At 43.9% G+C, this 21,317-nt stretch overlaps 3 protein-coding genes across 4 annotated transcripts in view; 2 read left to right on the plus strand and 1 right to left on the minus strand.

Moving 5' to 3' along the window:
- LOC119396959 (MFS-type transporter SLC18B1) overlaps positions 1–21,317 on the minus strand; it is a 47,965-nt gene that overhangs the window by 8,420 nt on the left and 18,228 nt on the right. For both annotated transcript variants that reach the window (XR_005184509.2, XM_037664363.2), the window contains exons 2-8: positions 13,286–13,605; positions 10,959–11,054; positions 7,520–7,593; positions 7,306–7,453; positions 6,175–6,243; positions 5,622–5,724; positions 3,020–3,177 (exon numbers count right to left, since the gene is read on the minus strand). Coding sequence is in view for 1 of the 2 variants with exons in the window: in XM_037664363.2 (XP_037520291.1) it covers positions 3,020–3,177; positions 5,622–5,724; positions 6,175–6,243; positions 7,306–7,453; positions 7,520–7,593; positions 10,959–11,054; positions 13,286–13,552 (915 nt within the window). In the remaining variant the exon portion in view is untranslated. The remainder of the gene's footprint in view (positions 1–3,019; positions 3,178–5,621; positions 5,725–6,174; positions 6,244–7,305; positions 7,454–7,519; positions 7,594–10,958; positions 11,055–13,285; positions 13,606–21,317) is intronic.
- Positions 14,047–14,535, plus strand: LOC119397684 (uncharacterized). Its single transcript, XM_037665106.1, has one exon. The coding sequence runs from the start codon at positions 14,047–14,049 to the stop codon at positions 14,533–14,535; it is 489 nt and encodes a 162-aa protein (XP_037521034.1).
- Positions 18,193–21,317, plus strand: part of LOC119395535 (uncharacterized) — a 96,292-nt gene continuing 93,167 nt past the window's right edge. The window contains exon 1 of the mRNA XM_049417289.1: positions 18,193–18,228. The gene's annotated coding sequence lies outside the window, so the exon portion shown is untranslated. The remainder of the gene's footprint in view (positions 18,229–21,317) is intronic.

Below are 21,317 nucleotides of genomic sequence, written 5' to 3' on the forward strand. Positions count from 1 at the left end.
ATATCCCAAGCCTTGTGCGAATCGTTCTAATGCGAAGTAGTCGGCGATTAAATGTCTATGCTGAACTTTTTGGCTTGGAGCCAAGCGTTACGAGATGGATGGACGTGTTTTTGCAAGTGTAGTAGTTGTGTGGACATAGCAGCAACGTCGACTGCACTGGTGTTTAAAAGGTAACTCATGGTCTGACGTAACGCAAGGACTCACGTTATAGCACACACGTCGTATTATCAAAACGAAGTGCACTTTCCGGCGCGATGATGTGAATATCATACGTAACTTTCGTTAGCGTGTTTTTCCGGTGTCGAGCAACGCTTGAATATAGCTTGCTGAATCATAGGAATACAAATGTAATGTTTATTAGACTGCCATAAAAGCGGAGCCAACACTGGAAATCACAAGTGACGTTAACTCGACATGACGCCTGTATGACAGGAGTACATAGGTAATGTTTATTGCTTTGTTATAAAATTGGATATCCAGCACTGCAACCACAATTGCCGTTGCACCGACGTTACGCCGGCATAAGGTATTTTTCCAAAGCAGTTTAAAAATCTGGCATGGCTCTGTGGTAGAATACCTGACTGCCACACAGAAGGCTTGGGGCCGATTCCTTCTGCGATCCTAATTTTTATTCTTTGCATTCGTCGGATCAACGCTGTCGATGTCGGTGTTTCTGAACGCTCTCGAATTGAAATGACCAATGTCTGTTCTCACCGTTCCTGGTTAGATACAAACTGTGAATCACCTGTGGCGCATACCCGTACAGCGCTGCCTGTAGTATACGGGTATGTGCCACACGTGTCTAGTGGAAAGGGTTTGACGATGTACCCGACAGGATTTTCACGTTATTCATGTCATGCCTCCACAGTCATATTCGTCAAATCCTCTTACCTTCCCATGCCAATTTTGGTCTAACCAAGTTAAGGAGGCGATCATGAGAGCACCCAGACGTAGGCGGCTAGACAGATAGATACGTAGATAGAAACGCTCAAAGTGCCAAAGGTTCGCTAAGAAATGCTTCGCATTTAAATATTCTGTTGATTATATGCTAGTGATTTAGTTACGCCTACGTTAATGCCTACGTTAATGTATTCATTCGGAATCGAGCAATGCTTCTTATAGCTTACTTTAATCATAGGAATACAAATGTAATATTTATTAGACTGCCATAAAAGCGGAGCCAGCATTGGAACCACAGACATTAATCTGATATGACGCATGTATTTTAGGAGTACAGTGTTTTGTGCTTTCTTGTAAAATTATATAGCCAGCACCACAAGCACAATTGATGTTGCACCGCCATTACGCCTGCACAGGCTGTTTTTCCAAACTTCTAGAGCTGGCGTGGCTCTGTTGTAGAATACCTGATTGCCACGCAGAATGCTTGGGTTCGATTCCTGCTGGGATTTTAATTTTTATTCTTTGCATTCGTCGGATCAACGCTGTCGATGTCGGTGTTTCTGAACGCTCTCGAATTGAAATGACCGATGTCTGTTCTCACCGTTCCTGGTTAGATACAAACTGTGAATCACCTGTGGCGCATACCCGTACAGCGCTGCCTGTAGTATACGGGTATGTGCCACACGTGTCTAAGGAAATGGCTCGACGACGTACGCGACAGGATTTTCACGTTATTTATGTCATGACCATACAGTCACATTCGTCGAACGCTTTTACCCTCCTATACCAATTCTGGTCCCCGCTAAATTAAGGAAGCGATCACGAGAGCATCCAGACGTAGGCGGCTAGACAGATAGATTGCTAAACATGTTATTTCTGGCGAATGCTTGAAACATGAAGTTAGGACAGAGAAAGAGACAGATGAGCGCCAAACTACCAACTGTTCATTGACAGCAAAGGCCGCAAACCAAAAAAACTTCCGAGCATGCGCACATGCGTGATAGAGTTGCGTCAGACAAGTCGTCACGAAAGCTGTCTATTAAAAAAGGATAGCTCAGATCTATGTAGCACAATTGATGCGTCACTGACGCAGGCGGACCCCTTCCCTCTAATGTTAAACGCTTCTAATAGTTCCCTCGCCGTTTGATTCCTGCTCTTGCAAATAATCTTAGCTTGCGCGAAACGTGGCACACATGAGCATGATCTAACATGCGCCGGAAGATGCGCATAATGGCCGGCTTCCCTCGGATGGTCTTGAATGCCGTCGCCGAATCCTTGCTACGAAAACTGAAAATCAGTACTCAAGAAGAGCACTTGAGAGAACGGGAGCGTGCAAGACCACAGGTGGTGCCTTACGTGCACAAGGTGAGCCATAACCTGAAGGTGGCCACTAGGTATGGAATTCCTGTTGTGTTTTCCGCACCGAATAAACTGGCGCAGCTGTGCCAGCGAATCTCTCATGTTAAACCGCAAGGGTGCCAGAAAGGCTGGTGAAACCTTTCAGGCGTTGCGCCGAAGGTGTCGTCTACGATATTCCCCTAAGCTGTGGCAAATCCTACTTAAGACAAACGGGACGGTGAATTAACGACCTACTGAGAAAGCATGCCAATAGCATTGGAAAAAAAGGATTATGCGCATCTTTCGGCGCATGTTATGTCGTGCTCATGTGCACCACGTTTATTATTGGCAAAAGCAGGAATCAAACGGCGAGGGAACTATTAGAAGCGCTTAACATTAGAGGAAAGGGGTCCGCTTGTGTCAGTGACACATTAACTGTGTTATATGGATCTGAGCTATCCTTTTTTAATAGACAGCTTTCGTGATGACATGTCTGACGTTTTAACAAACTTAGGCACCAACTCACCCAGATAGATAGATAGATAGATAGATAGATAGATAGATAGATAGATAGATAGATAGATAGATAGATAGATAGATAGATAGATAGATAGATAGATAGATAGATAGATAGATAGATAGATAGATAGATAGATAGATAGATAGATAGATAGATAGATAGATAGATAGATAGATAGATAGATAGATAGATAGATAGAAACGTTAAGCCGGACCATTGTTGTGCTCTCAGGGGTATCTCTACGTGTGGGTAGGCACACACCTGTCTCAAGTACGGTTCCAGGGTGGGTTCGTTAAAACCCATGATGACCCAGGAGAGCATCAGTGTTACCATGTTGACCATGAAAAGTGGGTCCCAAAGCAGCCGATACAGCTTTTTCTCCGAACCTTGGGCAGGCATCAGGGCCCCCTCAGGTGGAGCTGAAGAGAGCGTGTGAAATGAAATCAACAACATGCTGCACGTTGCTGTCATCAAACAATAATCAGCTGATAAACGCCACCATTAGACCCTTTTCACAATTGTAAAGCTAGCTTTCCTGCGATGCAGTTAGCCCAACTAATGACAGCTAGTCACCTCTGCAAACGGCCCTTTCGAGCGCAGATTACTTGTACTATGACGCGGAAAATGTAGACTCAGCCCCACCACGTGCAACTAGGGCCCCCTCTCTACCTGAAACACGACTGGTGCCGCCATTAGTTGCACGAATGTGCAGCGCTGGAAAGCGCACTTGTGGATTATGAAAAAGGTCGATTACTTCGCAGGGTTCCCACTACTTTGAACCACCGAAATGGGCAAAGCTCACAAAAATATCAGCAATTAGCAATATAAGTGCGCTGGGAAAAGGGATCCTCGTCATAACCAGCAAGCCACATCGAAAAAGGCCTACAAAGGACGTCTGGACATAAGTAAAAAAGGCCTGCTCTGGGAATCCAGACACACGGAAGCGTGCGATTCTGACTTGTTTCGAGTAACGTGTGGGCATGCACACTCTTTTGTGCAGTTTAAATTTTCCTACTGAACCGTATGAGTCATTTCAGCGCTTCTATTGATACACGTGTGCGAAACTTAACTGTAAACACTGGCTGTTCCCTGTGTTTTTCTATTTTTTTTCAAACTGTCTTGTGATTTTATTTATGTGCGTTATGGGAGAAAGAGTAGCCGGCTTCTGTAAAGGCACCAATATCTTCTAATAATCACGTACAGTACTCACGGATTCAAATGAGACATCAATTTTTTTTAGTATAACGACTGGTATTCGCAAATGCTTGAGATAACCCCGTCATATCGCGAAGAATCTGGTCTCTAAAGATAATGTTGGCTCTTATCTACGTCTTCTAGTCGAAATTACGCCGATATGACTCGAAATGAAGACTGCGGAGACGAAAGTACGTGCGTTACTTAGCCCTAGATTGACCTATTCAAGTCCGTGAGTACTGTACATAGTCATAAAGTATTAATCATATTGATAATACGCCGGCTGTATGTCAAACGTCTGGTTTTAGTCCGACCGGTTGGGCTTCGTTATTACACGTTTAGATTGTAAATGTTTGTAGCAAGAATATATATAGGCAAGCACGATCATGTGCTTGTCTCGTTTCTGTCATGTCGCATAAGCGTATTCTTGCGTCAGAACCTTGAAATCATCATAAGAATTTTTTTTCGTCAGCTGGTATTGCTTTTGTGAGAATAACATTATTATGAACTGCAGTGTGAAATATGCCACATGCAGGCTTCCGTAATCGTGAAACTCTAGTGTGATTTGTATTCCACTAGCATCAAGTTGTTTTTTCCGTCCACTTTCATCTTCCTTTACGTCATAATTGCTACACTCTAATTAAACATTAGTATTAATCCTTTCTTTATGCTTCCGTTGACTTCATTATCTATTGGGTGATATGTCTGTGTCGAGCCAAAACGAGCCCTTTATTAAAGGCCTCCTCTTCACGTTCGAGGAGGCTGTACTCATTATCACGTCGTTGTGTCGATGAACAATCAACAAACGGCAAAGATTAAGTTGTGTATTGTGCAAGTAAAAGCAACACTCACAGTACAAGGATAGCGGCTAGGACGGTCGTGGGCCGTCGTAATCTGATCGTTGGTGAAGCACGTCGGCGTTTATACATGCGCGATCAAAGTCTCCAGCGTTATCGCTGGCGGCCGTGTTGGTTCCAGAATAAACTCAACTACTCGTACCCTGCGCGCAAACCTTTCTGAACAGCCTAAAATAATCCTGAAGGTTCCCAAACATCTCGGAGAGGCCTGCGCCGAGTGGTGGTTACCCGTGTAACAATTTGTATGAGTGAAGCCCGCTCACATGAAAATAAAAGAGAGCACGTGGCAATACATTACACTAAATTGGACTTTTTGTGGGCCTAGTTGGTGCATACTGACGAACATTACTTAGCGCAATACAAACACGGCACACAAGGAAGGTACACAAGGGTCCCTTGTGTACATACCTTCCTTGTGTGGCGTGTTTGTATTGCGCTAAGTAATTTTAGTCAATACACTGAACCATATTTTAATGCACTTGCACATGTGTATGATGCTTACGGTCGTAATTTGTGCGCAGTTATAATGAATGCCTCCATGCCATGCGCTGAATGAACATTCTGCTGCAAGTTACTCGAAGAGTAGCGAAAACCCTTACTTTTTAATGAAACAATGTTATATTTAAGTAGTATATGCGTGTTTCTCAACAATAACGGGGCATATGCCAAGGTGTAATTTACGAAAGCATTCAATTCTTTATACTTACATAAGAAAACCTACATGTATACGCTGACAGAAAAGCTTTGGAATCACATAGCTCATAGTTTAATGCTAACAATAAATGCTACGTGCAAACAGGAAAACTACCTGCCTTCGGGTTGTTTGTTCGGGACCTTCTTGTGCTTGATAATCCAAGGAATCGACAGGATGATTATGGTGCCCAGGACAAAAAATGGCAGAGGGTATTCCCACAACTGCGATGTAAAATGATTTGCTTGTAATTCGGTCATGAATATTGAAGATTACTTCAAGTGCGGCGTTCAGAAATCTGCAAATGAACGCTGAATTCAACCACTTCTCTTGATTTCTGGACTCGAATGTGCTATGTGACACACCCGCTGCATGGTTGAGCAGGGAATGTCGCTAGAGCCAATATTTCGGCGAGTGGTCTTGTCTTCGTCAAGGCGGCAAATGCTGCGTTGTCGGCTGCCGGCAGCACCCTACTGATAGACTGCTTCCTTTAAACGCTATTGATATTTATTTTTCCTTATTTATGTGTGCTGCGTGTCGTGTCTTAAAATATTTCTCTACAAAACTAAAGCGGTCATTTTTTTTATCTTCGTCTCACATCTTTAATGTATACACGTGCCCTAGCTAAAGCAATAAGGTAAAAAATAAAGAAAGAAAAGAAACTCTGTACGCACGTCGATTAGGGCTCCTCCGAGTACGGAACCAGCCATGTTCCCGCATCCGAACATGAATTCCATGATGGCCTAAATTTGTAAACAATAAAAAACAGAACACATGTTGGTGTAATAAATCGTGGTGTTTTTACTTGTTAAGAAATAAAAAAGTAAAGCAAATTTTCTTTACTTTTCTAACGCTTTTTGCTGAGCAGGTTACAACAACGTTTACAAAGAGTACGATATACGCTTCTGTGCTCTAAGAGAGAAATAGAAAGCTAGAGAGAGAAGAAGAAACGGGATACAAATCAAATTCTTTTAGAATGTCTATAACACAGTGAGATTCAACAATGGCTGTATTCAATGGCGCCTGAAAACCATTAATAGATTCCTTTTTTATGTTCCAACGGGGAGATACCAAAAGGCACCATAGCTGTTGAAGAGAAATCGAGAGGGACTGCCCTTCGGTGAACCTTGTGAAGACCAAGGCGCATGAATATAAACGTTGCGCTGTATAAGTGAATTTCCTGTTAAAATAATGCTGCTAAACGGTGCACTGCTAAACGGGCAGTAATTTGCTTTTCCAACTCCGCAGTTTTTTTTTTTCGGGGATAGAAATTTGATTAATTTAATTTAATGTGTATATTTTATGAAATAGTTGGTAGTTGTGTCTTTGGAGGTAGGATTACTTCAAAAATGACATTCGTACGTGTGTTACGCACGTAGCTATGTTATTTCTTAACAATTATACACGAGGTTACACGAGAGCGTCGGGTCTCCATAACTTTATTTTTATCTCCTGGGTCTCTCTCTTCTTTTGTGATATGTCATTTCATGAGTCTTCTATTCTTCATCATCTGCCGCGGTCATTCTAGGAAGAGTCACGATTTCTTTATTATCTCATCTACCACATTCATCATTTTATTGTCACTACCATCGAAATTTTAATCTGCTGCTTACCAAGCCGAGCAATACCTCTGCAAGTCCCAATAGTGCAAGAAAAGGTGTGAATTCCTCAACGCAACGTGTCTAAAGAGAAGTGTTTTGATCACCTTTCGCCACAATCGGTGACTTTTTAGAGACTATCGGAGTTGAGAGGAACACATTCGGTTGCTCATACGTCTAACACTGTGCGTAGAGGACCATACTTACGATGATGACGCCGCTGCTCTGGTGCAACTCAGAGGTGACTACTGAGTACGCTGAGACTAGGTACACTGTCTGCACGAAGCCACCGAAGATGACTGCCACCAAGGAGAGTGCAAGGAAAACGGTTCCTCCCGGTGACCAGTAAAGGGACCTATACAAAGAAAAAGAACGAATCACACTTACATTTGTGCTGCTGCTACGTGAAGACGAGACTTACCCAAACATGACATTGTACAGGAAGAAGCCAACTTGGCCACAGAGGTAGCATTTAAGTGGAGTCGAAAGAACCATCTGAAATAGTTGTAGAGAGGTGCTACATACCATAAGCATGTGCATTTCCAGAAATTAGGGTCAAATTTGATCAGTGCAATAATAGCGTTTATCATATCTTTCTTGCCGACACATTTTCTATCCAGCGTTATTAAGTGCGGGTCCCTATATAAAGTCACGCCATCCTTTGTAAGATGTTGTCGGGCCGATAGGCCCTTATCTGCAGCACGCACGTTGGAAGCAGGGGAAGGAGAACACGCGCATTGCCCATGCGCGTGACGAGCGGCAGCGGCGGAAAGCCACAGGGGCGGGGCCTTCAAAGTATACCGGCCATGAAAGCATAAATGTTGTTTTGCTACTAAGTGAAGTTTGCGTAATGGAGTCGATTTGTGTGTACAAAAGCTATTTCGGTTCCCCATGCCCAGTGCTGGGCAGTATCGAAGATACATGTATCTTCGATACTATCTTAGATACTCTTTGGGTATCTTGTATCTGTATCGCGATACGTCTCGCAAGACGTGTATCGGTATCTGTATTTCCGCTACATTGAAGAATGCATCGCGTATCTTAAGATACAAGATACTGCGATCGCAACACCGCGGTGCGAAACGATAAACGTTGGTTGAACTCCACTTCTCAAGCTGATACTGCTCCCACTAAGCCACCAGATTAAAACTAAAGACAATGACATTATTTTATCTTTCCGCCACAGTTATCCAGCGAGGGCAGGTGATGACCTCTGAGCGTCCCTACTGAGGAAGCAGAGTCACGTAGTGGCGCTCGCGCCGTCTCGACAAACGCGCGAACGTTTACGCCTAGACGACATTTTGTTTTCACGGTTTCCTTTTTTTCTCTTTAGTAGTGTCAGTTCTATTGGCACTTGGATCTTAGCCACTATCCTGTGCCGAGTACTCCAATGCGTGTGGTGTCTTTTGCACAAATTCTGATGCCACTGCAGTCTGTAGTTTCGTTATCGAAGTTTCTCTTGCGTTGGGCGTCGTTACGAAGTCTGAAGAATGCAAGAAAAGGGGTTGCTTTGCGTCTCGTGGCTTTCACACATCGGCGAGTTGAAGGACTTCGTCGATGCAAGTTTGACTTACATGCAATGAGATTGACCTATATGCAAATAAGATTCTAACAGTTGTAACACCACCGGTACCGATGCTGGATCTAACAGAACAAGCATTCACTTAACAGAAGCTACCTTGGCGTGCCTATCTTTTTCTTTTATTCAATGAGTTCTCAAAATCATAATTTGATTGTTAGCACAATTTCTTTCTAAAGTGTCATTTTCCATCCCATACATTACCTATGTCTCTGTATTGCTTTTTTAGGGTCTGCTTACGGCAATATTTCTTTAACGTGCTGGCAAGATAAGCTCTCGCTTTATTCTTATTTTTGGCTTTCTGCATTATTTCTGCTACTGTTTACAGACTTATATTCTACTTAAGTTTAATGTTATGTCAAGGCGACGTTGAGAACAAATATATAATAATCTGCGCGTGCTTGGAGTATACAGTAACAAAAGTTCTGCTTGCTGCTTAGTAAAACAGCGAAATTGAGTTTTCATGATAATAACGTAAATTATTAGGAGCCATCTCAAACATATCAGCAAAGAGATTGGAGAAACATTGTTATACAAGATAGATAATATTCTTTAATGAAAAACAATGTATAATAAAATGTATAACAATATGTATAACAAAATTAACGGAGCATTTTGTTATACAAAATGCTCCGTTTTTCTAATGAGCGTCTCAACGAGTCGGTTTACGCTATTTTACATAGGCACTGAGATTTCTGTGGTCTTACCTTAAATGCCTAATTGTCATGGCTATTAGGGGTCAACCGCAGCGGTGGTCTAGTGGTTATGGTGCTTGACTGCTAACCCGTAGGTCGCCGCGGGCGCAGTTCGATGCCCGTGTGCTTAAATTTAGGTTTTATAACGCCACGTGGTCGAAATTTCCGGAGCCCTCCACTATTGCGTCTATCATTATCATATCGTGTGTCTGTGAGACGTTAAACTCTGCAATTATTATTAGCTCTTGGGAGCGCCGCCTGTATCGTATTCCTACACTTATTCGTTGTGTTTGATGCAGAACCGCTTTTCTATTTTACATGGTTATATTTGTTTTTCCTTCTTAGTCTTCTCTAAATATTTTTACTGTTACTAATCGCCAGGTAATCGGAGCTTATGTGGCAATATAGTGTGAACAGCGGCGGTGTCCTGCGGCACTTCATGCAACTATAGAACACGTCTGACACGTTTTCTGGGCTGCACATGTTCTCTCATAAAAGAAAAATTGTTAGAAGATGACGCATTACTGAGTACGTCGCTAACGAACGCTTTTCGCCAACCGATAAGTAGGATATAAAAGTAATTGCAGTTTTATGTCCTCTACGTAAACAAGATGCGTCGCAGAGAATGTCACTACCAGCGTTCTCGCTGATGTACACCTGTCCGGTGATCGGGTATTGCGAAAACCGTGATACGTTTACGGGCAAGGTAGAACTTAACAATGGTATTTGCACGATAGTGCGGAGGCTTCTTATTGAAGATGGCAGCGCGCTAGCTGGTCCATAAGCAGAGCATCGACTCCACGTAATTACAAAAGCTGCAAGTAAAAACCATTATCAGCGAAGTGTATAAAGAGCTGTCATGGTAAGCAGCTAAAGCAATAAGTTGCTTCGGAACAAAAGTAATATACCTTCAGCAAGAAATACAAAACTTCGGAGATACTAACAAACATTTCATTCAAATGAAACGAAATTGGTCGCAGCTAATAAACTTTCAAGCGAACATTTTTGTGCATTGGCGTTTAGTGCTACATAACCGTGTATACAGATATATAATACCAAGATTCCGAATGTATCGAAGTATCTTAAGATACAATTGGAATGTATCATATCGGATACAATCGGCGTCGTGGTATGTTGTATCTGTATCTCAAGTAATTCTTGCCCGAGTATCTTGTATCGTATCGCGATAGAATTTCAAAGTATCTTTGCCCAGCCCTGCCCATGCCCTATAGAGCTTATGACGAACCATAAAAACTTTCCTAGCGGAAGTATTTCCGGCTTTTTTTTCTTGCCAACACTGATGTCCTATTTATTGCAATCGTATGGCACCTAACTCAACGAGAGCACTCGTTACCAGAGGGTATTCCTTCTATCGCTCTTCATGGAAGTTGTGATCAGGGTAGTCGAGTTCATTTGGAAAAATGTCTGTGTAAAAGAAAGTGGATCGTTATCGAGTTAGAGTCTATTCTCACTTCCAATTAATAATATTTTAGGTTTAACGCGAGGAGAACTTAAATTTGTTAGCCCGTTTAGTAAGAAAACAGAAGAAAATTTCAACGATCAAACACACATCTGTGCATACGTACAAGTCTTTCGGTGGATATAGATCCAAGAAGCATTGTTAGCTTGAATGTTGAAAACACGAAGCCGTACTTCCATGCCTCGAGACCAGCTTTTGCCGCCTGTAATATATGAAGTTTGGTATGAAACAACAAAAACTTCTAAACCGTCATGATTCTTTCCCAACCAGCGTCCATGCGTGTTCATTCATATAGACTAACCTTGTACACGTCGGCCACCCAGTGTTCATAGCGTAAGTGAAATTCACTTTCGGTAACAGGACATATATGTACAAATAAGAGCAGGATCTTACTTCCGCCGCCTACAAGACAAACTGTGACCTGCTGTCGGATAGCATGAGTGTCGTAACTGATACTTCTATACAAAAAATTCGGCAGATCCCACGCGTTGTGGGAATCGGTTTCATGCGAAGAAGTCAGCGAGTACTTCTATGCTGTATTTTATGGCTTTTAGCCAAGCGTTACGAGGTGGATCGACGTGTTTGACCAGGCACGTCGACAACACTGGCATTTAAAGGGTAACTTATGGTGCGACGTAACGTCAGCCTTCACGTTAGACTACATACGTCAGTATTATCAAAACTAAGTGCGCTTTATGGTGCAATCATGTGGATATAATACGTAGCCTACGTTAATGTATTCATCCGGGGTCGAGCAATGCTTCTTATAGCTTACTTGAATCATAGGAATACAAATCTAATATTTATTAGACTGCCATAAAAGCGGAGGCAGCATTGGAACCACAGACATTAATCTGATATGACGAATGTATTTTAGGAGTACAGTGTTTAGTGCTTTCTTGTAAAATTATATAGCCAGCACCACAAGCACAATTGATGTTGCACCGCCATTACGCCTGCACAGGCCGTTTTTCCAAACTTATAGAGCTGGCGTGGCTCTGTGGTAGAATACCTGATTGCCACGCAGAATGCTTGGGTTCGACTCCTGCTGGGATCCTAATTTTCATTCTTTGCATTCGTCGGGTCAACGCTGCCGATGTCGGTCTTTCTTAACGCTTTCGCATTTAAATTACCAATGTCTGTTCTCGCCGTTCCTGGGTAGACATAAAGTGTCAATAACCTGTGACGCATACCCGTACACGGCGGCCCGTGGTAAACGGGTATCTGCCACATGTGGCTAGAGGAAAGGGTTTGACGATGTACCCGACAGGATTTTCACGTTATTCATGTCATGCCTCCACAGTCATATTCGTCAAATCCTCTTACCTTCCCATGCCAATTTTGGTCTAACCAAGTTAAGGAGGCGATCATGAGAGCACCCAGACGTAGGCAGCTAGACAGATAGATACGTAGATAGAAACGCTCAAAGTGCCAAAGGTTCGCTAAGAAATGCTTCGCATTTAAAAATTCTGTTGATTTTATGCTAGTGATTTAGTTGCAATATACGTGGTCGACAAACCTTGCTATTTTGTTTTCGTTTCCGTGCAGTGAAAGCAAGTGGAGGGAAGAATAATGATCTTCTCTTATAAGCATTACCTTTCATCATGATTGAGCTGAAGGTGCAGAGTTCCAGGTTGGTCTAGAATTAGGCTATATGGCGAGAGAATTACGTCACTTGTTACTTTGAATGGTCAATGCATACTTCGCTGCAGTATAACAAAGCAAAGAAATCTTCTACTTTGGGCCTTGATGTTTCATGTTTCTGTTTTTACTTGACGGAAGATCTAATTTTCATGTTTGACACAATGACTGTATAATTATATATTGTGTTCTACGTTCTTGTATTCTTTGAATGGCTTAAGGGTGCAGGAATGCGCGCCATCTTTACACATTGGATAGCGAAATCACAGGTTGTGAGAAGGCCGAGCCCATCATAAACGGATACGTTACTGGTGGCATATTAGGCAAGGTGTGTGACCGGGCTAGTTGGTATTCCATAGTGACGTGAACAGCACGTGTAATACACAAGGACGAAGAACCGACGAGGACTAGCGCTGTCCCATATTAGGGCCTTGAGCACCTCACTCTATAGATGCCGTCTGCAGAGGATCCAAATAGGGCAGTAGTTCAGATGAATATGGAAGCTTGAACAGATGAAAAATCCTTGAACAGGGGTTGTCACTAGAGCCACCGTTTCGACAAGTGGCCTTGTCTTCTTCAAGGCAGCAACTGCTCGAAGGTTGCCTTCTCGAAGAGTACATGACCACTTGTAGAAATGTTGGCTCTAGCGACATCCCCTGTTAGGCATGTTTCGTCTGCAGAGCATCATATCGTGGTTTCGGGACGTTAAACTCCAGATATTATTGTTATTATCGTCTGCAGAGCATGTCATGTGTGATATGTTAGAGACGAAAGAAATCTGTCGGCACTCACGAGGCGAGGATAGTACGGCTGCATAAGGGAGAATGCCGCTGACACCCAGAAGTGAGTGTGTATCAGTGGCATGAGCCATATGTACTGGCTAAGCCTGGACAGCAGGCTTGCACTCCTGGGACGGTTCTCGCCACGTCGCATATCATTTTCGAGACCAGCGGCGGCGTCCTCTTCGCTGGGCGACGACAGTTCTCCAAGTTTGCTGTCGCGGTCGCCTTCGCTGGGGGAGATGTCGGCACTCGTTCGCGCCGGCGCCGACGTGCCCATGGCGAACCGGGACCCTCCGAGGTTAGCGATTCATCCGGAGCCTCGTCATTTGCCTGCAGTCGAGAACAGGTCGCTAAAGAAGGAGCACATGTGAAAGGAAAACAATGTGGCAATGGTAGTAGTAGTAGGAAAAAGCTTTGTCGTTTTCACTAATGTAGCCCTATATGCTTGGAGTAGGTGATTGCTTTTTTTTTAACTGTTTCATTGCTGTGTGCACAGTGTGACTGCCTTCAATATTTTTCTTTTCCTTATTTTTACCTTGTATACTTACTTACTGTTATATTTAACGATTGCATGTTGCTTCTTCTCCCCTCAAAATATTAAGTTGTTCTTTCCTGGCTCATGGCTTCAATTTCTTAAGCTCATACCAGTGGAGTATCCCCCACTGTGAAAAATGGTTCGAAAAAACTCTACTACCACGCCTTTCACCAAACAGCGTGATCGTCCTCGACAACGCGCCGTATCACTCTGTGAGGCAAGAAAAAGTCCCCCGCATGAGTAACCTCAAAAGGGAAATGCAGGCGTGGCTTTCAGAGAAGGGGGTTCCGTGGAGTGACGATATGGTAAAGCCAGAGCTGATGAAGCTTATTAAGACTGCGAAAGTAGATGGCAACTCATATCGTATTTACTGTATGGCTGCTGCAGCCAGACACTTCGTTTTAAGGCTACCGCCGTATCATTGCCAGCTCAATCCCATAGAGCTGGTGTGGAACGACACGAAGCGTTTTGTGTCTTCTGCGAACCGGGCATTTAAAATGGAAGAGCTGAATAAACATGCTGCAGAGGCCATAGCACAAGTAAATCCGCAGAAGTGGAAGAACTATGTTAAACATGCGGGTGAGGAAGAAGAGAAGACGAAGCAAATGGACCACATCATTGACGATGTAGTAGACGACGAACAAGCAGTCGTAGTCAATTTAGGGGAGGACACAACTTCTGACGAGGAGGACATCATGGACGATGAACACTCTGAATGGCAGTGACTTCTAAAAGTTAAAAAGAAAACGTTCCCATAGCATTTTCTTTACCAGTTACGTAATAAATATTGCAGCATGATTTTACGTTGAAAATCGTGTTTTGTTTATTCACTTACTGCTCGAATGGGGGCACGCACAGTACGTTATACATTGAGGCACCCACAAACTGTAACGGGAACTGAATATTGAGCTGTCCGGTCGTCAGTATCAAGCTACTTTCGGCAGTACCATAACTGAGCCTTAGTGACTTTAGTTGGAAGATATAACGATACACGCTTCTCGAATGCTGTAATATACGTAACGTTAAAATAGCCACACTGCGTGTAGATTGGGGCGGGGCGGGGGGAGTTATTACCCTTTCGTATTTATTTACATTTTCAGGCGTGAAACAACCTATGTCAACTGCGGAGGGCAAGTACCGAAAGAGCAGGCGAGCCGACGCCGAAGAGACGCCCAGCAGACGACGAGCAGACGACGCGGCGCGGATGAGTACATCTTGTGGGGCTTTCAGGTTTCCCATTTGCTAAGAAGCCCTGCAGCTTCCACAGTGCTGCAAAGTACTTCTGAGATGGAGTATAGATAGAATATTATGTGATATTAAGATAGGATATTATATGCACAAAATCCAAATACATGACTGATTAATTAACAAGTGTATGCTGATAAAGGTATTAGCTATAGGCACTTTACGGTGCGAGTTGTGCAAAACGTGTCTAACATCAACGTATTCTCAGGATTGCATGATGCGATGTGGCAGTGCACATGGGAAAAAAAGACGGCACGCAAGAATAGACAGCCACAAGCACTAGCACCGGCTTAGAAAATCTGCACCGTCATACTTTCCGTGAAAACGCACTTGTCTTCATTTATTTCGTTGGAGTCCGAAGAGGACTAGAACGAGAACGTGTATCGTCGCACATTTTTGGAAATTGATTTTTGTTCAATTCCCAATAAGTTGTTATTAGGCCTAATGCTAAGAATTTGTTCCTAGCGTATACACACTTTTCCGGCCATAGTTGGATCGATGTACCGCACATAAAAATTAGCCAGATATCTAAGTAGTGAAATTATATGCACTCGTAGCACTGCACGTAGATTTTTTATTTGGACAGTGCCCGGGTCCCACATTCAGTCAAGGAACAGAACTGTGCTGTTTGCCTCAGATGGCACAAGAAATTTCTGAATGGTACAAAATGACGATTGATATATTCGTAGACACATAAATAGGTAGTTTGCACGCGCAGAAATATGCTAGATGCTTATAGCATGGACAAGAGAAAGGACGAGGAGAGACTCTGCTACTCTCACCTGTATTTACAATCTTTTTTCTTTTAGCCATCTCTTTCTTTGTTAAAGTTTGTCTTGTGCAATGATGCGTGTACGAACTCTACGTGCTTCTCCTTGGCCTCTTTTCCGCCGTGCGGCTCGTCGCACGTTGTACACGCAATTTGTAGACGATGAGAAAATTACGTTATTTTGAACGCGTGTCCTTCCTTTGTCTACTTTCCCTTTGTTTAGAGATTCTGTGGAAGACGCAGGTGGCCTATTCACCAAGATCTTACAAAAGCAAAGCCGAACAAAAAGCCAATAATCATCAAAGAATATGTTTATACACGGGCTGTTTTTAATGAAGGAAAATCTAGACGCCTAAAACACCGCAACGCATCTAGATTTTCCCTCATTATGATGAACCAACTTGCCCAGCAACAAGTACTTTTAAGGCGGTTTTTAATTTCAGGACACACTGAATACTACATTTTCTGCTTGGAGAAAATACGCGAGCGATAATAAAGCACTTGTACTCTTTAGACGTAGTTTCCGTGTGAGTCTTTGTTCCCGCTTAGAAACGTTGCTTTCCAAATCTTGATGCTTGAGGCTTTGAACACATCGGTTGCTTCTTTCATGCGCGTCAGTGAAATTATTATTATTATTATTATTATTATTATTATTATTATTATTATTATTATTATTATTATTATTATTATTATTATTATTATTATTATTTTGCAAATATCTGTAAGAGTACTTAGCGACATTCATTGTTCTCTGCACTTTAGTTTATGTCGTCTTGAATAAGCCGGACTAGTATTTTTACGTAGATCTATTTTCGCATTGAAGGTAGTGTACATTTTTTCACACTGTATAACTTCTTAAAAATGTCCTTTGCCTCCAATGCAAAAACAGATTCGTGACACAGGCATTCCCTATTAAAAACAACATTTGTGGAAACAGACAGACGTCGCTGCCTGGTGTACACAAAATGTGTTTTTAAATGGGATCGCTTAGTCATACGGGCGTAGAACAAGGCGCAACTGTCTCTTGACCTACCACGGTGGTCCAGTGGTTATGGTGCTTGACCACTGACCGGAAGGTTGCAGGATCGAATCCCGGCCGCGGCGGTCGCATTTGCATGAAGGCGAAATGCTCGAGGCCCGTGTGCTTAGACTTAGGTGCACGTTAAAGAACCCCAGATGGTCGAAATTTATGGAGCCCTATACTGCGGTGGCCCTCATAATCGTATCGTGGTTTAGGGACGTAATACCCCAACAGGTATTATTAACCCTCTCGTGCTCGGCGCGTCGTCGTCGTCTTCTCTTTTCGAGTCACTGTGGCACGCAGTATCGCGCTACAATGTCATAAAATTATTAAATCTCAGTCGTACCAGACGTAGATAACTTTAATTATAGAAATAAATGCTTCCTTTAAGGAAAGAAAGAAAACTTAAGGAAAATAGGCAATATCCTAGACTGCAATAGATGTAGAAAAGACAGACGAGGTGACCTGAACAAACATCTTTGGTGACTATTTCTCGCCACTCCGTTCCAAGGTGAAGTTCATTATCACTGGTTTCAGTCCTTGCTGACTCTTGGGTTTGAGATTTTCAGGCTTTCATTGTGTGCTGTGCACCTATACCAGTGTTCTCGCTGAGTCATATGGAAGTACTCTATATCATAGAAGAAATACGTAATGGTGTTCAAAATTCACTCTGTAGATATTTTTTCCGCACAAACCTCGTTCATTTTCTTCAACAGCGTCTTAATCATGTGGTGTTGCACCGTCCTTTCGTTCTTCTGCCAGCTCACGTGCGCGGACGGCACCTGGAGACAATGGTTTGCGTCACAAGCACGACCTACACCGCGACCGTTGTACGTGTCTCAACGGGAGTGGTGTATAGCACTCTCGGCGTGCTTTCGGTCCAAGTTTCGTGTTGTACGTGGTGACGAGGTCTTCGTTGCCATTTGCTATTTCTTCTGTTAATATGCTCCTTGCTACTGTTCAACCGACTGGCACTATGACACGCTGCTTATTTTTTTGTTTGTGCCATAGTGGCAAACAAAATAAACACGAGGAGGGAGGCTTTAAAAGTGCCAATATATTGGGGATCGTTAAATAAAATATGTCGCCATGAAGTACTGAAAGGTGGTGCTTCTTCATCGAATGTTTCGCACTGCACTGCTAACAGACATCCCCATCTTTAAAATGTGGCGCCAAGAAATTACAGTAAACGGGAAACATGTCGATTGCAACATGACATGAACCACCGCCTTTAAATCTTATGCTGAAAAAGGCGCGGTTTATCACTGCAGGGTTTACCACGGCGCCATTCCCCTCCGTGAAGGTGGATTACCGGCCAAGCTGTGGAGCACACAGAGGTGTCACTGAAGTTTGTACAAAAAAGGCACCGGATTGTCATGCAAGGTACACAAAGACCCATTTGGATTGTGCATATGCTCCTTTAAAGTTTTCCATGTGAGCAGCATGCGTCATTTTTCTGCGGGATGCGTCGTCTTGTCTGGCTTGCCGCATGTCCTTGGCGTTTCGTGCACGATCTTGAGGAGCCATTTGAGCAGCATGTGTTCCACGACACTTTGGTGTTCCGGTATAGTAGTGGGGTTTGCTCAATTTCTGTGTCATATGCGTTTTTGCCTGTGCGCACTTCATATTTAGTAGAGCAGTTGTGAGTTGAGAGGCTTATCCAATTTTTGTGGCACATACCTGCGATGGAGACAATCTGCCTACACACCGTGGGTCGGCAAAAAATGTCGAGCTCACTCAGACTCGCTCATGCAATATATTAACGCGACAGCGTTAAAGAGCTCGTTCCGCAGAAATTCCGGTGTCAGGGTCGGCGTCATTGGTTGTGAGCGAAAAATCATCATCTTGTATAAAATAAATGATAAAACAATCTTAGGGTCGAGTGACAATCGAACCCAGGCCGTCTGCGGGGCAATCAGAGCCGCTCCATTTTTTTTCTTTATTACCAAACCACAGAGCCACTTGCTTGGAAGTGCACTGAATTTAACTTCAATGCTTCAAAAACATACGCGTCCTGTGCAGAGGTGTCACAGTACGAGATGTAATATCGCAGTAAAACGGGGTACAAGCGTATATGGCCATCAGACGTCACACCATGTGAACTGCATAACGAGTTGGTGGTTTAAAGACGGCCACTCATTACAAAAGGCACACACATTACTGCACGTATTCCTTTAAGAACACGTAGTGGGTGCATCGTAACTTTGAAAAAGTATCACGCGCGTAATTGCTACTGGTTTGAAGCATGCCACCCATTGCAAAGGGCATACACATTAGTGCGCGCATTCTCTTACACACACGTAGTGTGTACACTGTTGTCATAAAAGTGCTGCTGAAGAGGGCGGAAACCTTTACCTTTACTTTAGGTATGTCGAGTGTGTGTGTGTTTGCGCGCGTGTGTGAGACCGGGCGACTGAACATAATGACAAGCGAAACGGAGCACGATGAGGATGGTGCCGGATATCGCTATCGCGTTCATCTCTTAAAGGCGAAGCTTAAGCGTCCCCCAATATTTTTTTTGCCCTTAGGGCTCACTCGGACTCAGACTAACCAAAGGTTTCCTCAACCGGGCTCACTCGGACTCAGTCTCACTAAAATGTTTCTAAAACAGACTCGCTCGGTCTGACTCACCGAAATATTACTCACTGAGACTCATTCAGACTCAGACTCACGGCTCGATCTGAGTCTGCGTGAGTCTGAGTGAGTCGATGCATGAGTCGATTAGCGTATAATTAGCTTTTTCGATCAGGATGTTAACGCACTTAAACGCCAATATCTGGCATAAGCGGTGCTCTACGATACGCATTTTCATCTCGTACCTTCACATACGAGTTATCAGTGATCGCAATTCATCAGACTCACCAAAATTTTCCTCTACCAGGCTCACTCGAACTCAGACCCTCAAAAATTTGTCTCAACCGAACTCACTCGGACTCAAACTCACCGAAATATTACTCACCCGTACTCACTCAGACTCATACTCACGGCTCGATCTGAGTCTGAGTGAGCCTGAGTGCGTCGACTCATGAGTGAGTTTGCCGACCTACGCTGCAGACATCCGTTTTGTCTCGTTATATACAGCTTCGCTGTTAAAAACGGAAGGGCGTACAACTTCACCGAAAGTAGCGCGACGCAGTTAAACAGAGCTTCCTATTTACAAGGCAGCGGCAGCACGACGCGATTACTGTGTGATCACACGCATATGCGAATTATTTAACGACGCGAAACGTTCAGCCGCGTTTAACGAAATGGGTTCTGGGTAAATATGTAAGTTGTTGAACACCAGGAAGAAAAAGGTGGCATCTGCATATATTTGAACGGTGACGAGAGGCTAACGAGGCAGCGAAAGGGGTGCTGCGGAAAGAAATCTTGACATCCACGTCTACCATTTGTGACATCGCGCTAGATGTAACACGCTCGTCGTGCAGAAAAAAACATCGACAAAAGAGGAATGACGACAACGCGCGTGCATAGCGCTGCTAGAGGTCGGATGGATGTATGCTCGTTTATAAACACGAATAAACATTTAGGATCGCCAACGAGCGTTTGGCGAGGAGGGTGATGACGAAGCATATTTTTTGTGCCTCCAGCAAGCTAAATTCTTCGGAGTCTTAATGAGGTTATGGCTCGCTACCTACTTTTTATTTTAGATGGCAAGCTAAAACACGCAGTAAATGACCAATTTCAACATATTATAAACAGATGCTAAGCGCAGCTTTTTTTTTCTTCGTTTGAGTCAGCGCGTCTGCGTGGTCGTATGCTCCATCATCATATAAAAACCACGCGAAGCGTCGCATGAGACGCAGATTTCAAGGACGCATGCAGGGCTAGTATCTGACGCATGTGCAGCCCAGCACGCAGTCACCACTGTCTGCCACTTCACCGTAGTAAAGAACAATACATCTGCGTCTTCACGCGCGTTCACCGCGCAATGGTTTCTCTGCTGCACTCTTCGCGTGCCCAATAAGCGAGCTTGCCTCCACAGTATAAACGAAGAGACCCGCATGACGGCACGGGAGAGCTACGTCACTTCACGCACATACGTGCGGCCTGGTGACGCGTCGCGGAGGCCCTGTACGAAAGTCGTCAAGATGTCTTGTCGACAGAAGGGGACGGATGCGTGGCTCCCCACTTTGTGCGTTTTCTCCGTTGTCGGCGGGAAGCCATCCATCTGCTTTGACCCCGACAGGAGGACCCGCGCTTGTCAACGAGCACAGAGGACCGACTCAATCGTTCTGGACGAACGCCAACCGGGGGAGAGGGGTGCGTGACGCACAGGCTTGCCCCTTGAGGTCCTGCCCCGCGGTGAACGAACCGGTGCAAACACACCGGACCCCAGCGCGGACTCTTCGTGTCGCAGGCCAAGAAGTACCAAAGCGTTGTTCCGGTACGCGTGACACGAGGCGAGGCTGCTTACTCGTTGCCAACAGAGGAGGAGTAGAGTGGCCTACTGCAGGCGGACCTAGCCTAGC

Source organism: Rhipicephalus sanguineus, chromosome 6 (assembly GCF_013339695.2).
Source record: "Rhipicephalus sanguineus isolate Rsan-2018 chromosome 6, BIME_Rsan_1.4, whole genome shotgun sequence".
Classification (NCBI taxonomy): Eukaryota; Metazoa; Arthropoda; class Arachnida; order Ixodida; family Ixodidae; genus Rhipicephalus; species Rhipicephalus sanguineus.